At 40.2% G+C, this 22,076-nt stretch overlaps 1 protein-coding gene and 1 non-coding gene across 4 annotated transcripts in view; both read right to left on the reverse strand.

Moving 5' to 3' along the window:
- LOC100578706 overlaps positions 1-21,608 on the reverse strand; it is a 32,133-nt gene extending 10,525 nt beyond the window's left edge. Inside the window, exons 1-2 of one of the 3 annotated variants that reach the window (XM_026439738.1) lie at positions 21,193-21,608; positions 18,800-19,958 (exon numbers count right to left, since the gene is read on the reverse strand). In XM_026439738.1, coding sequence (XP_026295523.1) covers positions 18,800-19,806 — 1,007 coding nt within the window. In that variant the 5' untranslated portion in view covers positions 19,807-19,958; positions 21,193-21,608. Of the gene's footprint in view, positions 1-4,259; positions 4,987-18,799; positions 19,959-20,578; positions 21,111-21,192 lie in introns of those variants that run through there. The other 2 variants (XM_026439739.1, XM_026439740.1) reach the window with 2 other exon arrangements.
- On the reverse strand, positions 9,540-9,617 carry Mir6055 (microRNA 6055). The gene has a single exon (NR_127330.1). It is a non-coding gene; the product is annotated as a microRNA 6055 (primary transcript).
- Positions 21,609-22,076: the final 468 nt, after the last annotated feature.

Genomic DNA, 22,076 nt, shown 5'->3' on the forward strand with positions numbered 1-22,076 from the left:
CTACACTTTTGCACATTTAAGGGATAATTATGAAAATTGAAAAATAATATATTCCTCGTAAATACGATCGTTTAAACGCTTATTCACAAGTATAATGAAATAATCTGTAACACGTTGATACAATGAAGGTAAGAAATTTCTAGATTATATTATAAATAAATAATGGAAGAACTTCCTCCGTAATTACGTTTTTTATTAGCTGTAATTATATTATTAATTCCATTTTCCATTCGATGTATACGGTAAACAAATTTTATACGTATATATATATATATATAATACACGAAGAAATAAATCATCGAAGATGACGTACATCGTTAGTCGGTAATCTGCTCTTAAAGGAAGTATACATGGAATGAAACATGTATGAAATGAAAATTTGATCATATCGGAAGCAACATTCTAATATCATAATATATACATTCGTTAAAGCATTTCAACTAAAAATATCATCGAGTATCGTATCAATTTCAATTTGATAATTTATTATAAAACGTAATAAAAAACTTCATCAATGTTAATTTAAAAGATATATAAATCTAAAATTGGTATATAAATATATTTAAAATTTGTTAAATTGGAACAATAAGGATAGAGTATAGGTCAACATAAGCAACAACACAATCTACGGAAAGTCACGCCGGAAAGGTCAACTTTGTCGATGTAAGTGGGGGAAGAATACGAAGAAGGAAACTCTGCACCGTCCAACTTGCTATTATTATTGACATGGAATGGTTATGAGGGAGACTCTTTTTTCTCCCGTTAGAGCACATCGGAACGACTTTCACGAGAGCAAAAAAGTGAAGGAGAAGGAGAGCAATAATTTTCATCTCTCTCGCTCCTCATCGTTGCTTGCCACGATCTTTAAAATCTTTGCGGTCGACTGAAACAAATTAAACTAAAATAACAAGAAAAAAGATAAGTTTAATCTAATCTTTTTATTTTCTTTCTTTGTTAAGTAAATATAACAAGAAAAATATAAAATCTAAAATTTTTAAATCATTTATCGATTCTTTAAAACGAATATTAATAATCCAAAAACGAAACTTTTTATACTTGAGAAAAGAGATGGCGCAAGGGTAAAAAAAAAAAAAAAGAGAGGAAAGAGAAAAAAAACAAAGAAGGAAATCTTTATACCAGTGAGACTTGCGCTATTATTATTGACATCGAACGGTTACGAGAGAACGTGCTCTCCCGCCCCGCTCGCGTTCCTCTCGACCTAATTCGCGGACGCAGACGATCGGAGGAGCGCGTTCTCGAGGTGTCCCTGAGCGCGAAGGACGTTCTCGAGCGCGTTGGTGAACCACGCGCCTCCGTCGAGGTTACATTTCTTGGGACCAAGTCGAGCTTCAATCTCTCCTTCCCTTCAGAACAAACTACTACTATTAAAAGAACATCTCCTTCTTCTTTACGACTAATTATCTTTACGAATTATTTTATAAATGTTATAAAATGGTGAAAATATATATATGGATTTTTTTTAATAATTCATCGAACAGGTTACCGCGAGATATCGAATTTCAGGAGATAGTCGATCGACAAGGCTGGGTGCATTTGCCAGAAACGAGCCGGTCGTCGTCTCGTCCCGTCCCTGACCGCGAACGCCTTTCTCGAACGTTGCTGCATCGGTCAGAGGTTGAATTAGATTAAGTCAGGTCTAGATTAGTCCAAAGTTCTGTCGTCGTGCAATAGTTGGACCGTATCGTTAAAATTTTTTGGTAGTATTTTAATTTCAATCCTCCATCGATGATTAAAAAAAAAAAAGAATCTAAAGCGACCTATAATATTACGCAACCTGGCAAAAATTGTAATATCTGCATTGTTCGGATTACTCGCGTGCCGTCGCGTGAAAAATTATTATCATCTTCTCAAATTACATTGCAAAAAAAAAAAAATGTATATTTGAATCAAGAATTTTGCCATTTCTCTGAGAGATAAAACGAAAAAGATCTAGAAAAAATATTTGCGGATAGATAAGGATCGCTATCTGAGAGCGGAATTTTAGGATTATTCGTTTGAAATTGCAATACAAATCGATTTCGACGAGAGGAGACGAACGGATGATAAAAATTGTTTCGGGATTCCCGAAAACCAGTCACGTGTTCCTCGTTTCGAGGATACTGTATGATGTAAATGGTTCTCTTCGAATCTTCCAAGGACGGGCAGAAGGAGAATCGGCGAGGAATAGCCGTGAAACTCTTGCGCGCGCCTTTTTCCACGCGAGATCACGCGGCATTCTGCGAGAAACGACAATATATCACGAAGCGGAATGACGAAAGGAGGACGGTCGATTCTCGGCCCGAGGTCGCTCGTAGGTCAAATCGCCGTCGCGGAGACGACCCTGATCGACTGGTGTTTGTGCACCAAAGATGGTCGGCTTGTCGCCGATCATCGTATCTTTTCGCCCAAACCTTTTAACAAGCAAAGACGAGGTTCGAATCGTTCCCTTAATAGTTGATAGTTCACGCGAATATCTCGAGCTCAGTTTGTTTTCAACGATAAATTTATTATCGAGGAATTAAAGGATTTTGAAATTAATCGATGAAAGAAGTAAGCTGATATCGGAAGAGTTTTTATAAGAATAGGTTTCTAGATATATATATATATATGTGAAGAAAGATGAGGAATAATACAAAACATTGTAGACAAGGTTTGTAATATATCATTATTTTGGATCATAAGAGATAACGATTCTGAGCATCGATAAGAGACCGATCGTTCTTCTTCTGTTTTTTCAGCTCTTTTCGACTCTTAGATTAGCTGCTAAGTCTTTCTCTCTCTCTCTCGATCCCCTCTCCACGTAAAAGAAAGCGTGAAAATATGTTGAAATCAAAAGAAATACTTTGTACGATTTTTATCTTTTTAACGAAGCAAAAATATTGGGAGGAAGAAAAAAAATAATAATAATAAAATGAAATTCAGATACACGTTATCGGGTTGCAAATAATAAAAATATTTTTATCGAATGGACCGAGTGCAATGTGAAAAAAAGAAAAGAAAAAAAAAAAAGAGAAGGATCATAATCGTAAAAAATGTGATTAAACTGGAAGGGGTAGAATATCTAAAGAAGAGCTTAAAAACGAAGACAGATGTTGAAGAATTATATCTGCACTATCTGCACGTGCGTCGGAGAGAGAGATAAAGATGTGAAATTTCATTGGTCAATGGCAGCCCAATCATATTACGTAGAGAGATGTCCTCTGACGTGTCTTTGACGAGTTGTCCAGAGAGCTCGCCTCTGTTGCTTACCTACGCAGATTCTGTTGTTTATCCCCGAATATGTAATATTCGTATTTCTTATATTCTTTGGATTCTTAATTTCTAAAAAAAATCTCTATCTAATTATTTACGAAATTAGGTACAATAATTTTTTAACGAGTTAATCTTGTTTGTTAAAAAAGAAATAAATTGTTTCATCTTGAGATTTTTTTTGAAGAATTCTTCCAATATGATAATCTCATAGAAAGTGAACTGTAATTTTCAGCCGTTCCATGCATCGCACTCCCTAGCAGTAATAGGCTTACGATTGAATCACGTTACTGCAGAAAAATTAACGAGACCTTCCTAACTGTAATCATGTAATAGCTATTTTGTGCACGTAAAAAAATTATATAACTATCTTATTACTCATTATGCAGCATTAAACTTAAAATGTTATCTTTCAGAATTGAAATAAAATTGTAAATCTGTGTGTGTGTATCGTGAACTGAAAAAAATTGTAAAAAAATTATTATACGTGATCGAATGCTTTTTCCGATCGAGATAACGCACGGTGTTGAAGCGTCACCTTGCGGCTAAAGTTTCGGAGAAGAAATCGTGAAAATTAAAATTCTCGAGTTTCTCCGTGACACGTATAAGTTTCTTGTTGCTCTCGTATATATACAGAGAGAAAACGGCGAGAGTTTCGAGCGATCCGCGATTGTGGATCAATGCGTCGTTTCTACCAGAAGAGGTCGTGGCTGAAGGTCTTCGTGGTTGCCGCGCGTGTTTACGTTATTATAATTACGAACGTTGTCGATGTTTATAATCGATAAGATTAATTTTCGAACACTTCTCATTTTATTTTCATTAAAAAAAAAAAAAAAAAGAATGAGAGGATAAAAAAAATTCCGTTAAAAGATCGTTTAAATTTCGATCAAAAAAATTTCGAAAAATAATCTAAACGGATAAGGGAATGTGTTATCACTTCCGGTAGCGGATTTGTCCTCGAATTCCTTGGCGAGGACGTAATCGTCCGAGACCGAGCGAAAACGACTCACCGTGGCGCGGGTTTGAGTCCGAGGGCAAGCAGTACGTCGATGCCCGCCATCTTTTGCTCCTGGTACACTTGATTGCCGCTCTTGGCACGTTGTTGTTGGTGTTGGTGGTGCTGGTGCTGGTGCTGGTGCTGCTGCTGCCGCCTTTCCGCGGCCGGCTGATGGTGCTGGTACTTACTGTCGGCCAAACCGATGTTGCCGATCACTTTCTGGTCGGTTAACATTTTAGCATGGGTGACCTTGAGGAGAGAGCGCTTCGCGTCCTCGACCAGCATCTTGGTGACCGGCTGCACGTTCACCGGCACGCCGATCGTCGGTACAGCACCACGACGCAGCCTACTGCGCACAGGAAGACCGAGCACAAGGTGCTCCATATCCTTCTCGTAAGAGTCGTTGGTAAAGTGGAGGGAGCATATGCGCGCAGTTTGTATGTTGAACGGTATCTCGCCATTCGAGAGGGGCACGCGACCGCACGCGCGCACCCACCGTGAGCGTACTTCCGGTATCTGGGGGAATCGATGGTAGCGGATACGACGGCCGCGGGTCCGACGATGACTATTGCGGCACGTAGCCACAGCGCACTGCGGCATCCTAACCTCTTAATCCGTTGTCTCCTTCGTATCGAATGAGGCACACGCACACGAGCTCACGCGCACTTAACAACCCAACGTGTAATAAAAGCGATAAAAGTCTCTACAACATCTTCAACGACACTGTGCTGGAAATTCTATCATTGTTCCAAATCGGAATTTATTCTCACAATTTCACAATTTGTACACCAATGTTGTTCATAATTGACACACGAGAAGCACGAGAATTGGTAATCTTTGGATAAAGTAAGCGGGTAACGTTCCGTGGAGATTCTTTGTTTCTACCGATCGATATATATACGTGTCGGTAAACAGTGTTTCTTGATCCCAACTTTTTCTCTTTTCCTTCCTTCGTTCCTTTATTTCCAGTGAATTTTCTTTCTCGATCCTCGATCGATGAAGGGCAAATTTTCGACGAGTAGTTCCTTTCGTTTCGCTTTGGTGAGAGAACGTGACTAGATAGATGCGTTTTGCCAGGAACCGGTGACACTTGGATACTCAAAACAGACGCACGTGGGTGTACGCGGACCCACACAACACAGGGAAGCGCGGCAAAAATGGAAATGTTGAACGTTCAAATTGTTCGAAATCCCCTTCCCCTGGTCCTCTGGATTTTTTTTTCTATGCAACACGACGCACGACACGTGTATGAATACGCGCGCGCGCGTGTGTGTATGTGTATACGACAAAAGGAGAACGAACGTGTTCTCAAAGGACGACCGTTGCAAACAGAAGAGGTTCAAACATACAAATGTCTCGGAACGATGTCGTTAGAACGTGAGAATCGAGAACGAGACAGTCACGCGACGGAAGCACTCTTGCGTACTCTGGATGACCGCGGGAGGTCGAAAGGGCATCGGTACCGCCCTGCGTGCGACGCCCTGCGAACTGTGGCCGGCGACGTAGAAGGGGGCCAGGGAGCAAAGAGCGAAAGAGACAAGCAGACGCGAGAAGCGTGGAGGGGGAAAGGGAGTAGAGACGGCGGAGTACCGAAAAACGATGTGTGCGTAGGCCTGCCGATAGACGCCACCACTTCCTCGCGAGTCAAATTCAAAACGTCACACGCACACGCGGTCGCGCGCCTCGTATAAATCGACCGTCCAGTGCGCGAGGGTGGGGGTTGTAAATTAGAGAAAGGGCAACGGCAACGAGACGACGATCGGGAACGCGTGTGTCGCATACGTCTTTTTCCGCGACACGTGGGAGAGACGGGGTTCCGCGCTGCCGGCGAAAGGTGTCGCCTCGTGTACCTTTCTCCGTTCCGTGACGATCAGCGCTACGTGATCGTGACGTTGATTGGTGGGCGGACCGTCAAGATGGCGACGGATGACGGTGGCTCAACGACGATCGTCGACGAGCGTGTACGAAAATCGCCGAACTTGTGTAAGTACGACTCGTGGTAGGCCACGAGAGAGGAAACACCAAAGGGGCAACCGCGTCTCTTCTTGCAACCGAGCGGAAAGAACGGAAACGGATGGCTGTGTAACTCCCCCGAGGATAATGGCACGTCGAGAAGGAAAATAGAACCGTCGATCCGTGTATATACCGCGATCGTGTAATAAAGAACTCGTGTTGGGTATATATCACGCGTGACAGACAACGTGCTAACTACTGCACGCGCGCTGCTTCTCCTTCGGACTGGCCGATCGGGTCCGGCCGTGGAACAAGAGACAGCCAGTGGCAGCTGCGTGTGCCTCCTCGTGTCTGCGTGAAACCGGTGAACCAATGATCGTGCTCCGGTGCCGTCGCGGCAGGGATGACGAGTACCGTGGAGGGGGCAGGGTTGGAAAGGAACAGAGACCAGGGAGACAGGGAAAAAGAGGGAGGAGGTCACCGCTACCGACTAGGGTCCTTCAGGGGTTCGCCACCCCTCGAACCACGCGGTCCTCCTTGCCTCTGTTATCCGGTATAGCCAACTGCTACCGATTTCCTCTCTCTCTCTTTCTCTTTCTCTCTCTCTCCCTTTCTCCTCGCTATCCCTCGACCAACTCGCACTTCCTTGCCGACCTGGTCCTCGCAGGGGCGTTAGGTTACGCGCTCTTTTTCTCTTCGCCTCTGTGAACAGCTTCTCGCTTTGTCTGCAAGAATGCACGTTGAATCCCTCGACTATTGTGCATCGAGCGGACACGCGTTTAAGAAGAATATTTCGTAAATCTTGTCTCTTTAGCGTGGACGCGCGTTCGATCCCGACTTCATGTATCGACCGAGATGTATATCGATTCTTTTCGGCTACTGGAAATATTGTTACACCTCGCTAGAGAGATTAGCAAGGAAAATTGCACAACGTGTTTCGCGTCGTTACGTATAAGAGGGCGCCTCTAAAAATACTCGAAACGAAGAAGAAGTTCGAGTATCGCAGCAACGATGGAATCTTCGATCCATCCGACATTTCGAACGCGTAATCGCCTCTTTGCATACGTTATCGTACGTATGATTGTACGTTTGTCACACTCGCGATAATACACTTTTTCTCTTCGAAAATACAAATAATTTCAACGGACATTGCACATTCGGATAATATAAATACATATATAATTATATCTACTAATTTTTACTCGTTCGAAATTAATTTCGATAAGAAAAATTTTTAAAATTTAACGCCTTGGCGAACAACTTGGCGGAAGACCACGCCATTTTCATACCCAAACCAAAGTAACGGAAGATAAAAGAGTCTCGATCCTCCATGCATTACGGAATTTAATTTTCCGTGACCGACTGAGATAATAATCGGAACGAAAAATCAAATATACCCATTCGATATATAATTCACTCTCGAAATACGTTTTCAAATATTCTCTCGACGACATTTCTCTTTTTTTCCCTCGAATCGTATCCTGTTCCTATCTCGATCGAATTTACACTACTATTTCTCTTTTATTGCCGCTAATCAGGTTCTCATGGCATCTTACGTGGCACAAAGGAAGGAGAACTTGACCCCGTTCGATCGCAACCGAACCGAAACTGTATTGCACTGCACGATCAATAAGTCCGGTTAATTGTCTGGATACAAGAAAATTCCACGAATCAATGGATCGGTGTCCAAATCATCCGGATCGATCGTGATCCTTCGGATCGACGGAAAGAAAGGAAGTTTCGAGAAGATGTATTATTTGTCGAAGAGGAGGAAGAGGGTCAAAAAGGGGGGGGGGGGGGGTGAAAGAAAAAAGGAGATCTGGCATGGAACGAGGGATGTTGGCACACGACATCCCTCGCCTCTGCAACACCTTAAACGCTTCCAAAGGCTTCGTTTTTCCCCGGAAATTAAATATTTCAATATCGTTCACGAAGACGATAAATAAATTCGAATAATAAATACCATTGGACGAGAGATGGAAAAAAAATTAATTTTCTTTTTGAAATTTTCCAAAGTGTCGTAATTATTAATTAAATTGAAAAAAAAAATAAATCGAAGATAAATCGATCGAAAGAAAAAAAAAAATCTTCAAAGTTGCATTTCACGTGTTGCGAAATCTACATTTTTCCCGACGCTCCCGGAGTTAATTATCGAACTGATAAAGAATCAGTTCGAGAAGGAGGATCCTCGAGAGCGAGACGAATTAACAATTATATTTATAATAATATAATTCAACGATACTCGGTTCGCCATATCAACCATTTTGGTTTGATAATGAAGACACGCGTAACACAGATAATGAACGCCCTTCTGCGTTACATACGTTGGATTAATGGTTTCGAATTGTCGTATTATTGGCTCGTTCCCTGGACAGATAGACAGATTTACCTTTGTTAGATAAAACGCGAGTGTAAATATTTTATAGTTGTTATCACGTGTTTGCATCGATCCAATTTTTTTTTTTCTTCCTTTACGTTTCATCCAAAGCCTCCTTCTCTTCAACTATTCGCCAATTTAATCCTAAGAGAGAATTTCTCGATTTCATAATTTTATCTTTATGAAAGTTTCACGGCAATAAAGATAACGTAATTTCGTTGCGAATCTTCGATGATAGAAAAAAAAAAAAAAAAGAGAAAAAAAATCAAAAGTTATTCCTTGTTATTTTTAGCACGCAGTAAAAATAATCTGCCGTATCGTCATCGATATCAGAGAAGGTCTTCGACAAGCCGGCGTAGTATAGAGATGCTCCAGTTCCAAGAGACAAACGTTCTTCTGCAATGCTACTACATACTTCCCATCGCTTCACGACGAGGATCTTTTCCCCCTTTTGCGATATCGTATAACCAGCGCGACGAACGCGCCAGCTAGGAGTAGGTATCTCCCCCACGTTTCACACGTCTCTTCCTTCTCCCCACCAACCGTCCGACGATTTTCTCGAAAAACTCGCATCCGCGAGAAAACGTCCGTATAACGATTCATCTATATACCAGATCCTTTCAACGATTCCAACAACACGATCGAGAGAGGATTTCTGTCGAAAAAGTTTTTGCCTGAATGCGCGGTCGATGCTCGTTTCTACCGCGTGGAGCCATCTAAGAGAGAAGCCATCGAAAAGAGTGGAAGCAGGCACGAAAGCCCAGACCTCCGTGTGGTTCACGCGGTCTCTCAAATAAGGACAGACCGATTTCCGGTGGTCTCACTCTCCCCTCCGAACCTCCGTGGCAACCTGACCCCACCATCAAACGATCGAGGGTAACCTTTCTCCTTCCCCCTCGTTGCCCAAGTCGCCTCCTCTTTCTCTTGATCCAACGGTAGGTAGAGCGAGCGAAGGAAGAAATGGGAGGGAGAAAGAGAGGAATAGCCGCGCGTCCCTTTCCACTCCGTCGCGACACACAGCTATTCGTCTTTCTCTCCGTTTCGGCTACTAGAGCACGTTTCGCTTTTCGTACTCTGTCGGTAGGCTAGAACGGTCGTTCCCTCTCTCTCGCTCTCGCTCTCTCTGTCCGCCCGACGTTAGAACCCGATACGTCCATCCTCGTCACGTCGATGTCTTAGCGGGGCAGGCTGTGTGCGGGCGCTTCGCACAGCTGGCACAGGAGGGAAATAAGCCGAGGCGTCTCCGACTCTTGGGGCCACCAGACACGGCTGCCTGGAGAACGACCAAGAAGGATGCGCAGCTGCGGGGCTCTCTTTCGCCGTTTCAACACGACACGACACGACTCGTAGATATACAGGTCGAAAAATACCTTTTCGTAGGACGGACGGAGGTTTCTGGCCTCGGCCGTAGATTTGCCCACACAAACCGAACTGCCGACCATTTTTCGATCTCAACCGCCTTTTCTTTTTTAATCTGTCCCGACCGTTATCTGCTAGAAACGGAAATATTCCGTGATAGGCTGCGCCGTTCAAACGTCATCGTCACTGTAACCTTCGTCGCCGTTCTGCTTCTCTAGCCGCGGCTGCGTTCTCGATTCGACGCGTTTACGTATGAAAATCAATTCTATCACCATGTTACGTGTAATCGTTCTTTTTATAATTTTCCCTTTTTTTTTGTCCTTCTTTCCTTCTTGTCAAAGTATATACAAGTTACACTATAATATTATTTATAAATTATTAATTTACTTTTATATTCGTTACTTCAAAAGGGGATCAATTAAATAAAAATTCGAAATATCTAAATATTTATTCTTAAAACGTTCTCGAATCCTTAAAAAAAAATATTATAATTCTTAAAATATATATATATTCGAATCAATACGATTTCAAGTAATCAAGGTAAGAAAGCATTTTTCTCGATCGATTGAAACGAAAGCGAAATTACGTTCCGCCTTGTCGTCATAATAATTTCACGACCATGGGAATGTATATTGTGTCGCCAGAAACCGTAATCGGAACTTGATGTGCCTGGTGGTAACCCATCTTCGCACATGAGTCTGCCAGTACGGAAGAGCGGAGCATGCGTACTGCGGCGCATTCACCGAGCACGCAGAGGATCGAAAAGTTTCTGCCCGAGGGCGGCCGTGAGATGGTACCGGTGACCAGCAGTTTGCTACTATCTTTTTATCCTCCCTTCGATAACCTCTCTCTCTCTCTCTCTAACTCTTTTTGTAAATACAAGGTGTTTACAAGGAGAGGATCCTTCTATTTGCACAATGATGCAAATAATATATATTCGTGACAAAGAGCGGAACGGACTTCGACATCGAAAAGCCGTCTCATTATCTCGAACGAATATTACAGTTGAATATTACATATCGAAAATTTCGTTCGAAACATTTCCAAATGGATATAGAGTATCGATCCCAAAAAATAATTATATAACTTACCGCGAGCGAAGGATTATTTTTAACCGAGTTTTCGAGCGATGATCGAACGATCGACGAGGAGGATGGCATAATGCACACGAGGCGAATACACGAGGCCGAGGAAGTACGCCATTGAAAGTAGTCAGTGACTCATTGGTCGAAGCATTCGCGCGCAAGAAAATATATCTGCGTTACCATAGAAAAAAGTGTGACGTCACGCGCGATCGGCTGGTAAGCCAGTGCGCAACTTATCGATGAAGACACACTGGGAGGAAAAATGCGATATCCACTCGCTCCTGAACGAAGAAAGGAATCGTCCATCCATCTTCAATTCCCGTATACGTGTACATACGTACAATATACGTATATATATATATATGTATATACGTACAATATACGTATATATATATGTATATACGTACAATATTCGTATATATATATACGTATATACATACAATATACGTATATATATATATCGAAAAGCGTACAATATACGTATATATATATATATCGAAAAACGTACGGTTACCGAGAGAAAATTTTACATTTTCGGATTGGCGTGGCGAAGAAGAGAGGCAGCGACGGTCGCTCCGGTGGTTCTCCGCTGAAGCGGAGGAGGGAGGGGGGGGCGGGGGAAGGAGGAGCAACAGAGGAGAGAAGAAAAGAGGGCGACACGGCGTGTTATTATTTAGCGGGCGGGGGAAAAAGGAGGCTTCGATGGGCTCACCTGGCTTCTCAAGATATTTTTCCACCGTTCATGGCTCTCGGTCCCTCGTTTTTCCAACCACTTCGGGCCGCGCTTATTACCGCCGGCCTAAAGGGATGGTATCTTTGGTACACGGGCGCGTTCTAGGTGGTTCACCCCTCTCTCTTAAGGGGCAACTACCCCACTCGCGTGAGCTTCTTCTCTCTATCCTCGTCCCGCTTCAACACCGGCCGACACTGTTCGAGGCTCGAGCGAAAGGGGACGACAGAGAGAGAGAGAGAGAAGGGGAGACACCCTTCATCCTTGAGGCGGGGTCCCAGCCACCCCGCTGCTAGGTTCGCTAGGATCAATACCCGCCATCCGAACCGAAGTCCAAGCCACCCTCTCTTTGCCTGCGCTGCCTGCCTGCCTGCCTGCCAAAACCTGCCGTCCAAGTCTCTCTGGAGAATTCGAACGGCCTCCTCCCAAATCCGTCAACATCCCGAGACGCTTTCCAAATCGTCCGCCACGATTACACCACCGATTGTTCCACGTGTCACGCTTCGTGGACGCCGCTATCGTCGAATACACGATCGATCATATCGCGACCGACGTTTTCGCGCGGTGGGACGAGGAAGAAAAGAGATTGAGGGAGCGTGGTGGCTGCTCTGTTCGGCGGTGGAGGAGCAAGTTCGAGCGTTCGCCGTGCGACGTCGCGTTGAAATCTTCTGGAGATCCGCTTGGAATTTTCACGCGAGAATTGGAAAATCGTACAACGATTAAATTATAATTATAATTTTAATTTAATTTTCATTGTAATTTAAATTATAATTGTAATATTAAATTATTATTTCAAGATAGAAATATTTTAATTAAATAATAGAATAAACTCTTCTTCTTCTTAAATTTTACACGCATATCGTTTAGATATCTTCGATTTTAATTAATCGATCCAATCCTATAAGTCCCTTTTCCCAGCTGTTGATACAACGTGTACATTTGAATCCATTATCAGATAATCTTAATAGAGTCGCGTAGCAAGGCGAAGAATTATCGTGATAAAGAAGAAGTTATAGACGCTTTTAAAATAAAAGAAAAAAGTGAGCAGATGCATTGTCGCGTGGTTAGTAATGTATAAAGTATGACCATCCGATCGGTTGTACCGAGTTATGTTTAATTCATCTTTCCTTTGTCCCCGTTACTCCGGGTACAAAAACGACGAGACGTTTTCCGAGACGAGACGACGATCGTTTACACGTCGGAGAAGCAAAAAGAAGAAAAAAAAAAAAAAAGAAAAATATTGCATCATTTTTTTTTTTTTTTTACGTATCTATCGATTATAAATATTTTGATAATACGTTGATGCGAATTATTTTTTTTTAAAAATAGTTTCATGGAAATGTATTACGTAGGCTTCGAATTTTTCTTTTCCTTTTCTGGCACACAGATGCCAGAAAACCTGTCGTATTGCATTTTCGAACCTTTACAAATCCCCGTCTTCGCGCTATTTAAATAGAGAACCCGAGTGGATCAGATCTAGTTTTGTATTCGAGTTTGACGAGTAGTATCAGGGAACGAACGAAACAGCGCCTGTTGCTTCTGCATTAAACCAGTCGACCAAAATTGTCGAGTTCTATATATATATATATATGTACTAGAAAAAAAAAAAAACACCAGTTGCTTTTAATCCTACTTTGTTACAAATAGAAGCGAGCAGAATTAGAATTTAAATCGCCATCGTTACATTCGTCTAAAAAGATCTATCTTTGTTTCTTTTATCGAACGTAAACTCAACGTTTATTACGCGAGGTTAAATTATTTCGGTAGAAGTGGACAGACTGCAGTATCGATGTACCGACTGGGCACGAAGAATTGAAATTATTCGGGCGAATATCTACTTGGAGACGATAAATGATTGAAGAGAGAGAATAATATGATCGTCGAAATTCGAGAGAGAGAGAGAGAGCACCGACACCGAGAAAATCGCTCCAACGTCGCATCGAAGTCGCTCGCTTAACGGAAAACAACGTTAAAGTCTAAAACAACGAAAACGGAACGAAAACAATCGATATCGAATATTGTTCCATATCCCCTTAATAAGACACGCGACCGATCGATATCTCTCCTCGTCGATAAAGTAGAGAAGACAAACTTTCTTTTCTTTTTTCGCTCGAAAAAAAAACTCGATATCTTTTTTCTCTCTCTCTCTCTCTCTTTCTCTCCCCCCTCGAGCACGAAAGCGAAAGGGTTGAAAGGAAGATGGGTACCCATGGAACCCATATCGCGTCTCGCGCCCTGAGAGAACTCTCTCTCCTCTCCGCTCCTTCCTTCCTCTCGTTATTGCTACAAACGCGATAGCGCAAGCTAAAAGAGGGGTCAGAGCCCGTTTGGAGGGCGGAATTGCGAGGGAGATTTCCAGGAGGGGGTTGTGAAACGTACAGGGGCTGGAAGGCACGCCCGAGGGTCGGCGTGTTGCACACTGGTAACGGATGGTAACCGACCGAGCTTGGATCACCGGATGACGTCATTGCCGCGTTACCAGGATACCAAAGATCAAAGACCAATGAAAACGTCACCTTCTCCTCGCGCCAACTACACTACTACTCCTCAAGTTGATCCAACAATAGACTTTTTTCCTTTTCCCTCTCCTCTTTCTTTCTTCTATTTTCTCTCTCTCTCTCTCTCTCCTTTCCCCGAGCGCTCTCACTCGCGTATCCCCACTCCGACGCGACTCGTTTCGCGACCGCTGACTGCTGTTGTGTTTACAATAATAAAACGCGTGTGTCTCCGTGCTCGATTTCTATCTCCGCGACGAGCGCTACGACAACAAGTGGAGGGGAGCAAGGATATCGAGAAGAGATTACGTGGTGTCGGCGATATTTTATTTATTACCTGTTGCCAGCACATACGAAGGATACGATTATTCGAGAGGATGCGCTCTCGAATAATCTACGTATATTATAATTGCGCTTCCAACCCTGTATTCATATTCCGCCTTGTTACAGCCGCGCGTGTTTAACCTTCAACCTTGACGCGCACGTACACAAATACATCATGTACACATTGAAAAAGACTTTTCACTGCTGCAGATGGCCCCTGATGTCACCGAGGTCGGTTCGAGAGGAATGATTTATTTCTTGGGAACCAGACAAGGGAGGTAGTACCTACCTACCTACTTACTTGCTTACCCCGAATCTCTCTCCCCTTTCTCTCTACTCGAGAAAGAATTTTAAAAATATTGGAAAGTTTACACGATTTTTCTCTATCCTTTTTTTCTTTATCTCTTGAAACCAGGTACATCGAAAAACGTTCTAATTAAAGGGGATATGCTCGGTCAAGGGATAGAGCATATTCCATTCGTTCTAACTGTTCGAACAAATAATCAGTTTTAACGAATTTAACATTAACGACTATTTTTCTGTTGTGTATAGAAGCCACGAATTTTTCTACCTACGAGGCAATCTGGTTTCCATTTCCTCCAAGTGAGAGTGGATAAGTCGTTCCATTCGAATTTTTCTACCCGGGCGGAAGAAATTTAAATAGGAAAATTACCTGTGGTACCGTTCTTCTTCTTGAAATGTCTCTGCTCGGGAGGAAGTGACAAATCGTAAATCAAAATGCTTGTCTGCACTTTTCCTTGAATAAGCGAAGTCTCCCGAAAGGGACGGTTTTATGACACAATTGCAATAATTATTTACGACGTTTAAAGAGGTATCACGAATTGGTGGCCAGCTTCGTTTAAAATATTACGCACGAAGAGAGAGAGAGAAAGAGAAAGTATTGTGGAAAGGTTTTTTCAAATCCCCTCGAAACGGTCTTATCCCTGCTGCTGAGACAAAGCATTTCTATGGTCTCAAACAGGTACCAAACCTGTTCAAGGCCGCGCAAGGAAACAACCTGGATCGGCGAACCGTGCCACCGACTACGTGGTGTATACCTAGAAAATTCCAGGAAAGACCCGTTATACGCTAACGAGAAAGGGGCCTCGATGCTGCGAGCGAGAAATACTCTCCATCGAGCCGATACCAGTAAAAAAATAGAAAAAAGAAAAAAAAAAAATTACAATAAAATTTTCGTCGCGTAATTTATTTACGCGGTACAATTTTGCACGATAAAATCGAAGAAGAATCATCCCTCGTATATAAGGAAGGAAGGAAAGCGTTACCGAGGACTCTGCAGAGCCGCGCGCTCTCTATATACGACCAAGGCAACCGGCCGCCACCAAAAATACCCACGAAGGATACGCAATACCCGTGAGCGTGGACGGGACGCGAGGAGTGACGTACGCGTGCGTGCGCCCACGTTGGGAGGGTGTACGTGGGCACACGTACGCGCGCACACATGCGCGCGTCGATAAGGAAGCGCGCGAGGATTGGTGCGGAGAGTGCAGACGGGCGGGCGGGCGGGCGGGCGGGCGAACAGTCGCAAGGATCCGTGGTGAGCCGACATCTGGCCGCGCGGTCCTTCGCCCGAGGGACCGAGGGACAAAGAAGACCTTCCCCTTTTCTTGGGGGGGCCTTGGGTTGGATTGTATCGTGGCCTCTCGCTCGCACGCACGCCGCCCGTGTATCTGGTACCGGCGGAGCGTAGTAGCCCGGTTAGAGTGGTGGCTCGACGGTCTGCAGGCGCACGTAACGACCCCACCGGTACCGTTTCTATGGTACCGTTCGCAGGGATTAACGCCCCTCTCAGACTCGCACACACCACTCGCTCCACTTTCATCCGGGGTTGCGAGACCGGCAGCCTTGGCCTGGGACCAGATCGACAATGCACGAACGCCTCTTTCCGATGAATACGATTAATTACGGGAAATGACGACGAGTTTCTAACAAATCTATATATATATGATATGTGTAAGATGTGTAAGATGTATATGTAGTATGTTTAAGATAAAATACGTATGTACATTTTGGATAGAACGTGGAATCGGTTGGTAAAGTAGGGTAACAATTCGATGGATATCGACGGATTAACGCAGGTAGTTAATCTTGCCCTTGAGAGCAAGCATTCGAAGGTCGAGGAAATACTTGTTTTGCTTGTCGTTGTTCGTTTTTAACGGGTTGGATAGTTTTGCATTGAATAGAGTATATGTCTACTTTACAAGCCATAAAAGTAATTTCAGAAAATCTTTCTCCGATATTCGTTCCTTGAAATATCTCGACATTACGTTTTTATGTTCGATATATATATATATATATATTTAAAGAAGATCGTTAAATTGTTACCACCACCCTTACCGCTGTGAATATTATCAATAGCCAGTTATTATAAGTGTGGTAAATAGAAATGAACGTTAATTCAGAAGATTGTCATCGCTAGTGTTACGACCTCCGTATTAGTCTCGTTTAACCTTTATGTAACGTAGCTAATTCAAACATCCATAACAGATCGCGTAATTTAATTTTCATGTTTCTTAAAAGTTGCTCGTATAAATTCTTTTATGCCTAACGATAAGAGATAACGTAATTATTACGCGTTTCTTTTTTTTTTTTTTTTTTTTTTTCTATACGAATTACAGTTATCGATGTGTATTATTCTCCTCTATCCATTATTTTTTTTCCCTATTCTTTTTTTTTTTTTTTTTCAATGTCATACAGTCGAATAATCGAAAAAAACGAAATCAAATCATTTATTCGATCTGATGCTAGATATTATATGCACAATTCGAGAAAGATGCCCGGTTGATAAGCGAAATACGAAGAGGCAATTCATGCTCGACCGCGAGATTTCCGAGTAACCAATCAATTCGAGGAAGTACAATTCCAAGCGTAAGAGGTTAACGACCAAACTCGATCGTCGCTCTTTTTGTGCGTTTCCTGTTGCAACGATACGAAATATCCCAAGTCCGATCGTTATTATCTCGCGTTACACGTTTGTAATAATAATAACAAAAAGGGAACGAAAAAAAAATAAATTGGAAATGAAATTTAAAAATAAAAAGAAGAAAGAAAAAATAGAATTTTTATTTTACACGAGACGAGAAGAAGATATAATAGAAAATAGTCATCGTGTTATCGACGCTACCGCGTTGCTTATCGTTCTACGGTCAATATTTTTCTCTCCCCGTATTCATTTTTCCTTCTCACTCCCACTCCCTCCGATGCCACATCGTTAACGCGCGTTTGCGCGCTCGTCAATGCTCCTCTTAGCCCGACTTTATCGGCCGATAACGCCAATCTTGGACAGCATCGGCGATTACGGCGAAAAAAGGAAGTAGAACGATGTAGAAGCTCGAATTCGCCGATCGAAAGATGTCGGTGCAGAGTGAGCGGCCGTTCTTCCGTGCCGGAGAACGTGCACGGCAACCTCGTTACAAAAGACGATTTTACACGCGGTGTCTCAATTCTTCGTTACGGCGTATATACCTTTCGAAATGCGCACGCAGTACAACATATACAACCGCGATATCTTTGTGAATTCGAGCAAAATAACCGAATGATTCTGTAATCGGAATGTCGATCCAAAACCCGACAACATCGACATGACGACGTCCAATGGAATTTGATAACGTGTACTGTAATGATGTCCGTGTAATGAGAACATTCGTTTCGAAATGGAAAACAATCTTTAACTCCTGATAATAATCGTTTGGAGAACTCGTTATCGCTTTATAATTATAAAATGGTGCTTTCTCGTTGTTTCGAGGTAAAACAAGAATGTAAAGAATAGGAATGTCGAGCCAAGGCTATTAATGTAAACAATAATATTTTTAAGTAATACTAATTAAACATTGTATTTTAATCTCGTTTAAAACACAAAATTACTAAGCGTTGAACGTATTTATTAATCGCGTCAATTTTTTAAATTTTTATAAAATTTTTTTAAATCTTTATCATTATTAATCTATGTTTTCGATAATACGAGAAATATATATATATATTTTCAATTAGTTGTATAAGTTAATTGAAAAAAAATTATGTTTATTCGAATCGTTTCGTATTTAATTGAAAATATCGAATTTATATATCTTTATATTATACTTACTATTTAAAAAATATAATAATAGCGTAATAATAATTTATATCGATTAATAATAAAAATTTTTGAATAACAATTCTTAAAAATATAAATTAAACAAATGTAAAAAAAATTAGTAAAACTTTACTCACCATTTGATACTTTTTTTGATGATGTTGCTAACAATCCTTTGAGATTTTCTAGTAGGTAAAGCAAGAACATCGTTATTTTTCTTTTTTCTGGTCCTCTTCTCCCTCACATTCTTCTTCTCCTGTGAAGCATTATTAATAGGAGTTTCATCTTCTTCTACAACCAATTCTTCAACTTTAGCAGAATTCTGTACCCATTCTGCTACATGATCCTGAACTTTTTGATCAGTCGATAATGCAGATTCTGCTCTTAATTCCTCTTCGTTAATAAGCTCGCTAACAGTGGTAGGAGGTCCTACGATTCCAACTTCCATGTGTTCAACAATCTCTATAGATTGTTTCGTTTCCGAATCTCTTCTAGACGATACAATTTCACTTATTACGACGATATTTGCTTTATCATTCACAATTTCTTTCGCCTTTTCCTTTTCTTTCTCTTTGTCCGTTTTTTCTTTATTATCTTCACTATCACTTTTATTTTCTTGGTTTAAATTTTTGGATTCCACAGGAAGCTGCCGAACCTCCGATGAACTTAAATTTTCGTGTACTACTACCTTTAATATTTCATTCAATGTTTCCTCTTCTTCTGAAATATTTTTAATATCTTTAACTTTTGAAGATGAATTTTCTATCTCTTTAGAATTTTCATCATTATCGATTTTTTTTAGTCTTATATTCATCGTTACATCATCTCTTTTATGCTTTTCATTTTGAGATGAAATATTTTCAATTTTCTTAAAATCTTCTGAATTTAAATTCGATTCATCTTCTTTTACATCAATAATAGTAACTACATTTGAATTCTTTTCAGAAGAATTATTTGTCTCCAAGTTATTTTTATTAGAAATATCTTGCTTTTCGTTATCTTCCACTTTTTTTGTAGATGTGGTAGGATTATTTAATACTTCTTTCTTATCTGCTGCTTTTATTAAATCTATAACTTCTATCTTATTATCTGCCATTTTTACATCGATATATTCTAAAGATTCATTTGCAATATTTGCATACATATAAATATGTAAGTAATAATAATGAATTTTTGAGGTATTTTAAATTCACTGTTATCATGTTACCATATGAGCATATAATATTATCGACAAGTTAAACTATAAAGTTTTTCTTTCAAGCGATATATTATCCATTCGTGCGTTTCATTTTTATTCTGCAAAATAAAATATAATACATTAATGTTATAATCGATAATTTAATAAATATACGATGAATAAACGCATTTATATCGTAAACGTATTTATACGAATAACTGCTTAATAATCTCTTTTATCGGCAGATGGTCGGTAAATGAGATTACATCAATACGAATTTATCTAAAAGTTTGAGGTTAGAATCGTACAATATTATAGCAAATATTATAATACGATATAATATTACAAACAAACAAAATAAATAATAATAATAATAACAACACAATATCAATATATTCACAATTATATCGATATTCTATTCATCATCTTTGTTCGTTATTTGAAATGATGCAAAAGCTTTATCTATTAAGTAATAACATTAAAAATTGTAGTAATTGAAGTTTAGAAGAAATTATTTTCTGCGTAAATGATGTCTCAAACTTTATATCACCATTTCTATTTGCAGAAATAAAATTTATTGACTATTTTACGAATAATTAAATTATACATCACATTAAAATGTCATAGTTTATATAAAAGAGAGAAGTAGTTTATTTATATATTACTTTTATCGTATTTTGCCAACCAATAATAATATTTAACAAAAGGTTATAACAATTACTTTAAATATATGAATTACCTTTTGTTATATCGCGTTTCACTTTTTAATAATAAATACACTTTATATTCACAATATGAAAAGCACTTTAGAAATAAATTATAACATTTATTTGATTTGAAAGTTATTTAACGACACCACGAAGTATAACATTGGCTGACACGTTCATAACCTCACTTATACCTCTCTTTGACAATTCGATTACGATAGTGAATCAAAAGAGCACAAGAATAAAAGAACAATGTAATGTAATCATGTGCAATGTAACCAATATTAAAGAGAAAAAGATAAATCGAGAAGGCACATAAAATACTGTACACTAGAAGAGTAAAATCACAGGGACGTGTCAATCAACCCTGTTTTCTGTCTTTCTCTTTTTTCTCTTTCTGTTTCTTTCAAAGAGTACGCTTATTTTTACATTATGGCTGACGGTCACGGAAACAATCTGATCAAGACAATGTGCAATATACTTAAAAGAAGTTTTCACGATACCGAAGCAAAATGAGAACACGACCCCGTGGTACGTAAGGCTAGTGACCTCTACCTCTTTGAAGTGTACGTTTATGTGTGCATGCATGTATTCCTGTGCGTCATACATTATAGTAAACCGACATGCTTACTTTTGATTTACTTACTATTATACGCATGTTGAACGTTCACGATTCAGATACTCGTACAATCGTATTTTTCATTCGAAAAAACATCGTGAAATAGTTTAAGCCAATCATTGTACATATTGGTATATTTGCGTCGCATTATGTAGCATTTCATGTAATCTGTATCTTCGCGGATTTTTTTGTTCCGACCAATCAAACGCGTTTACACGTTTCTTTGACAGCGACGCCTTTAAAGAATGACGAACACGATATCAATTGTCACTTTATTCAAGTTTATGAGACGATTTTTTACAAAAAATAATGTAAACGATTCACACAACAGAAAAATTGTACGTACTCGTAGCACACTGTACTCAGACTATTTTTCGTTTGTGGCCAAGCCGCGCGCGCGTGTTCCCAACAAAATGGCCGCTGCACGATATATGTGGTTATTTCTCACTTATATTTTTTTGCTTTATACATTTTTCTTATATAATGCAATATTATTGTTATTTATAAATCTAATATAACGGACACCTATATAACACTTTTAAAAATTGATTTTATTTATATTGAAATTAAAAATAATTTAAAGGAATGAATAATTAATCTCACGTATATACGTACGATAGAATAGCGCCAATTTTAAACTTAGTAAGACGCAGAACAAACGTTTTACGTATGTATATTCGTTTCCCGTAAAAGATTCTATTAAAAAAATATTTCTAATAACGCGAAAATTTTCATTATTAATTTCGTTCAACAAAGATAAATAAGAAAAATTCGTAATGTATCGTTTAAAAAAAAGAAAATAGAAAAGTCTCCTAAATTACGATTTTACGTGTTTTTACTAAAACTTACAAAGTGACTTTTTTTTTTACAGAATTTACATATCGTATAAAGTATACATAACACATATTTTA

The sequence above is a fragment of the Apis mellifera genome, linkage group LG3 (assembly GCF_003254395.2).
Source record: "Apis mellifera strain DH4 linkage group LG3, Amel_HAv3.1, whole genome shotgun sequence".
Classification (NCBI taxonomy): domain Eukaryota; kingdom Metazoa; phylum Arthropoda; class Insecta; order Hymenoptera; family Apidae; genus Apis; species Apis mellifera.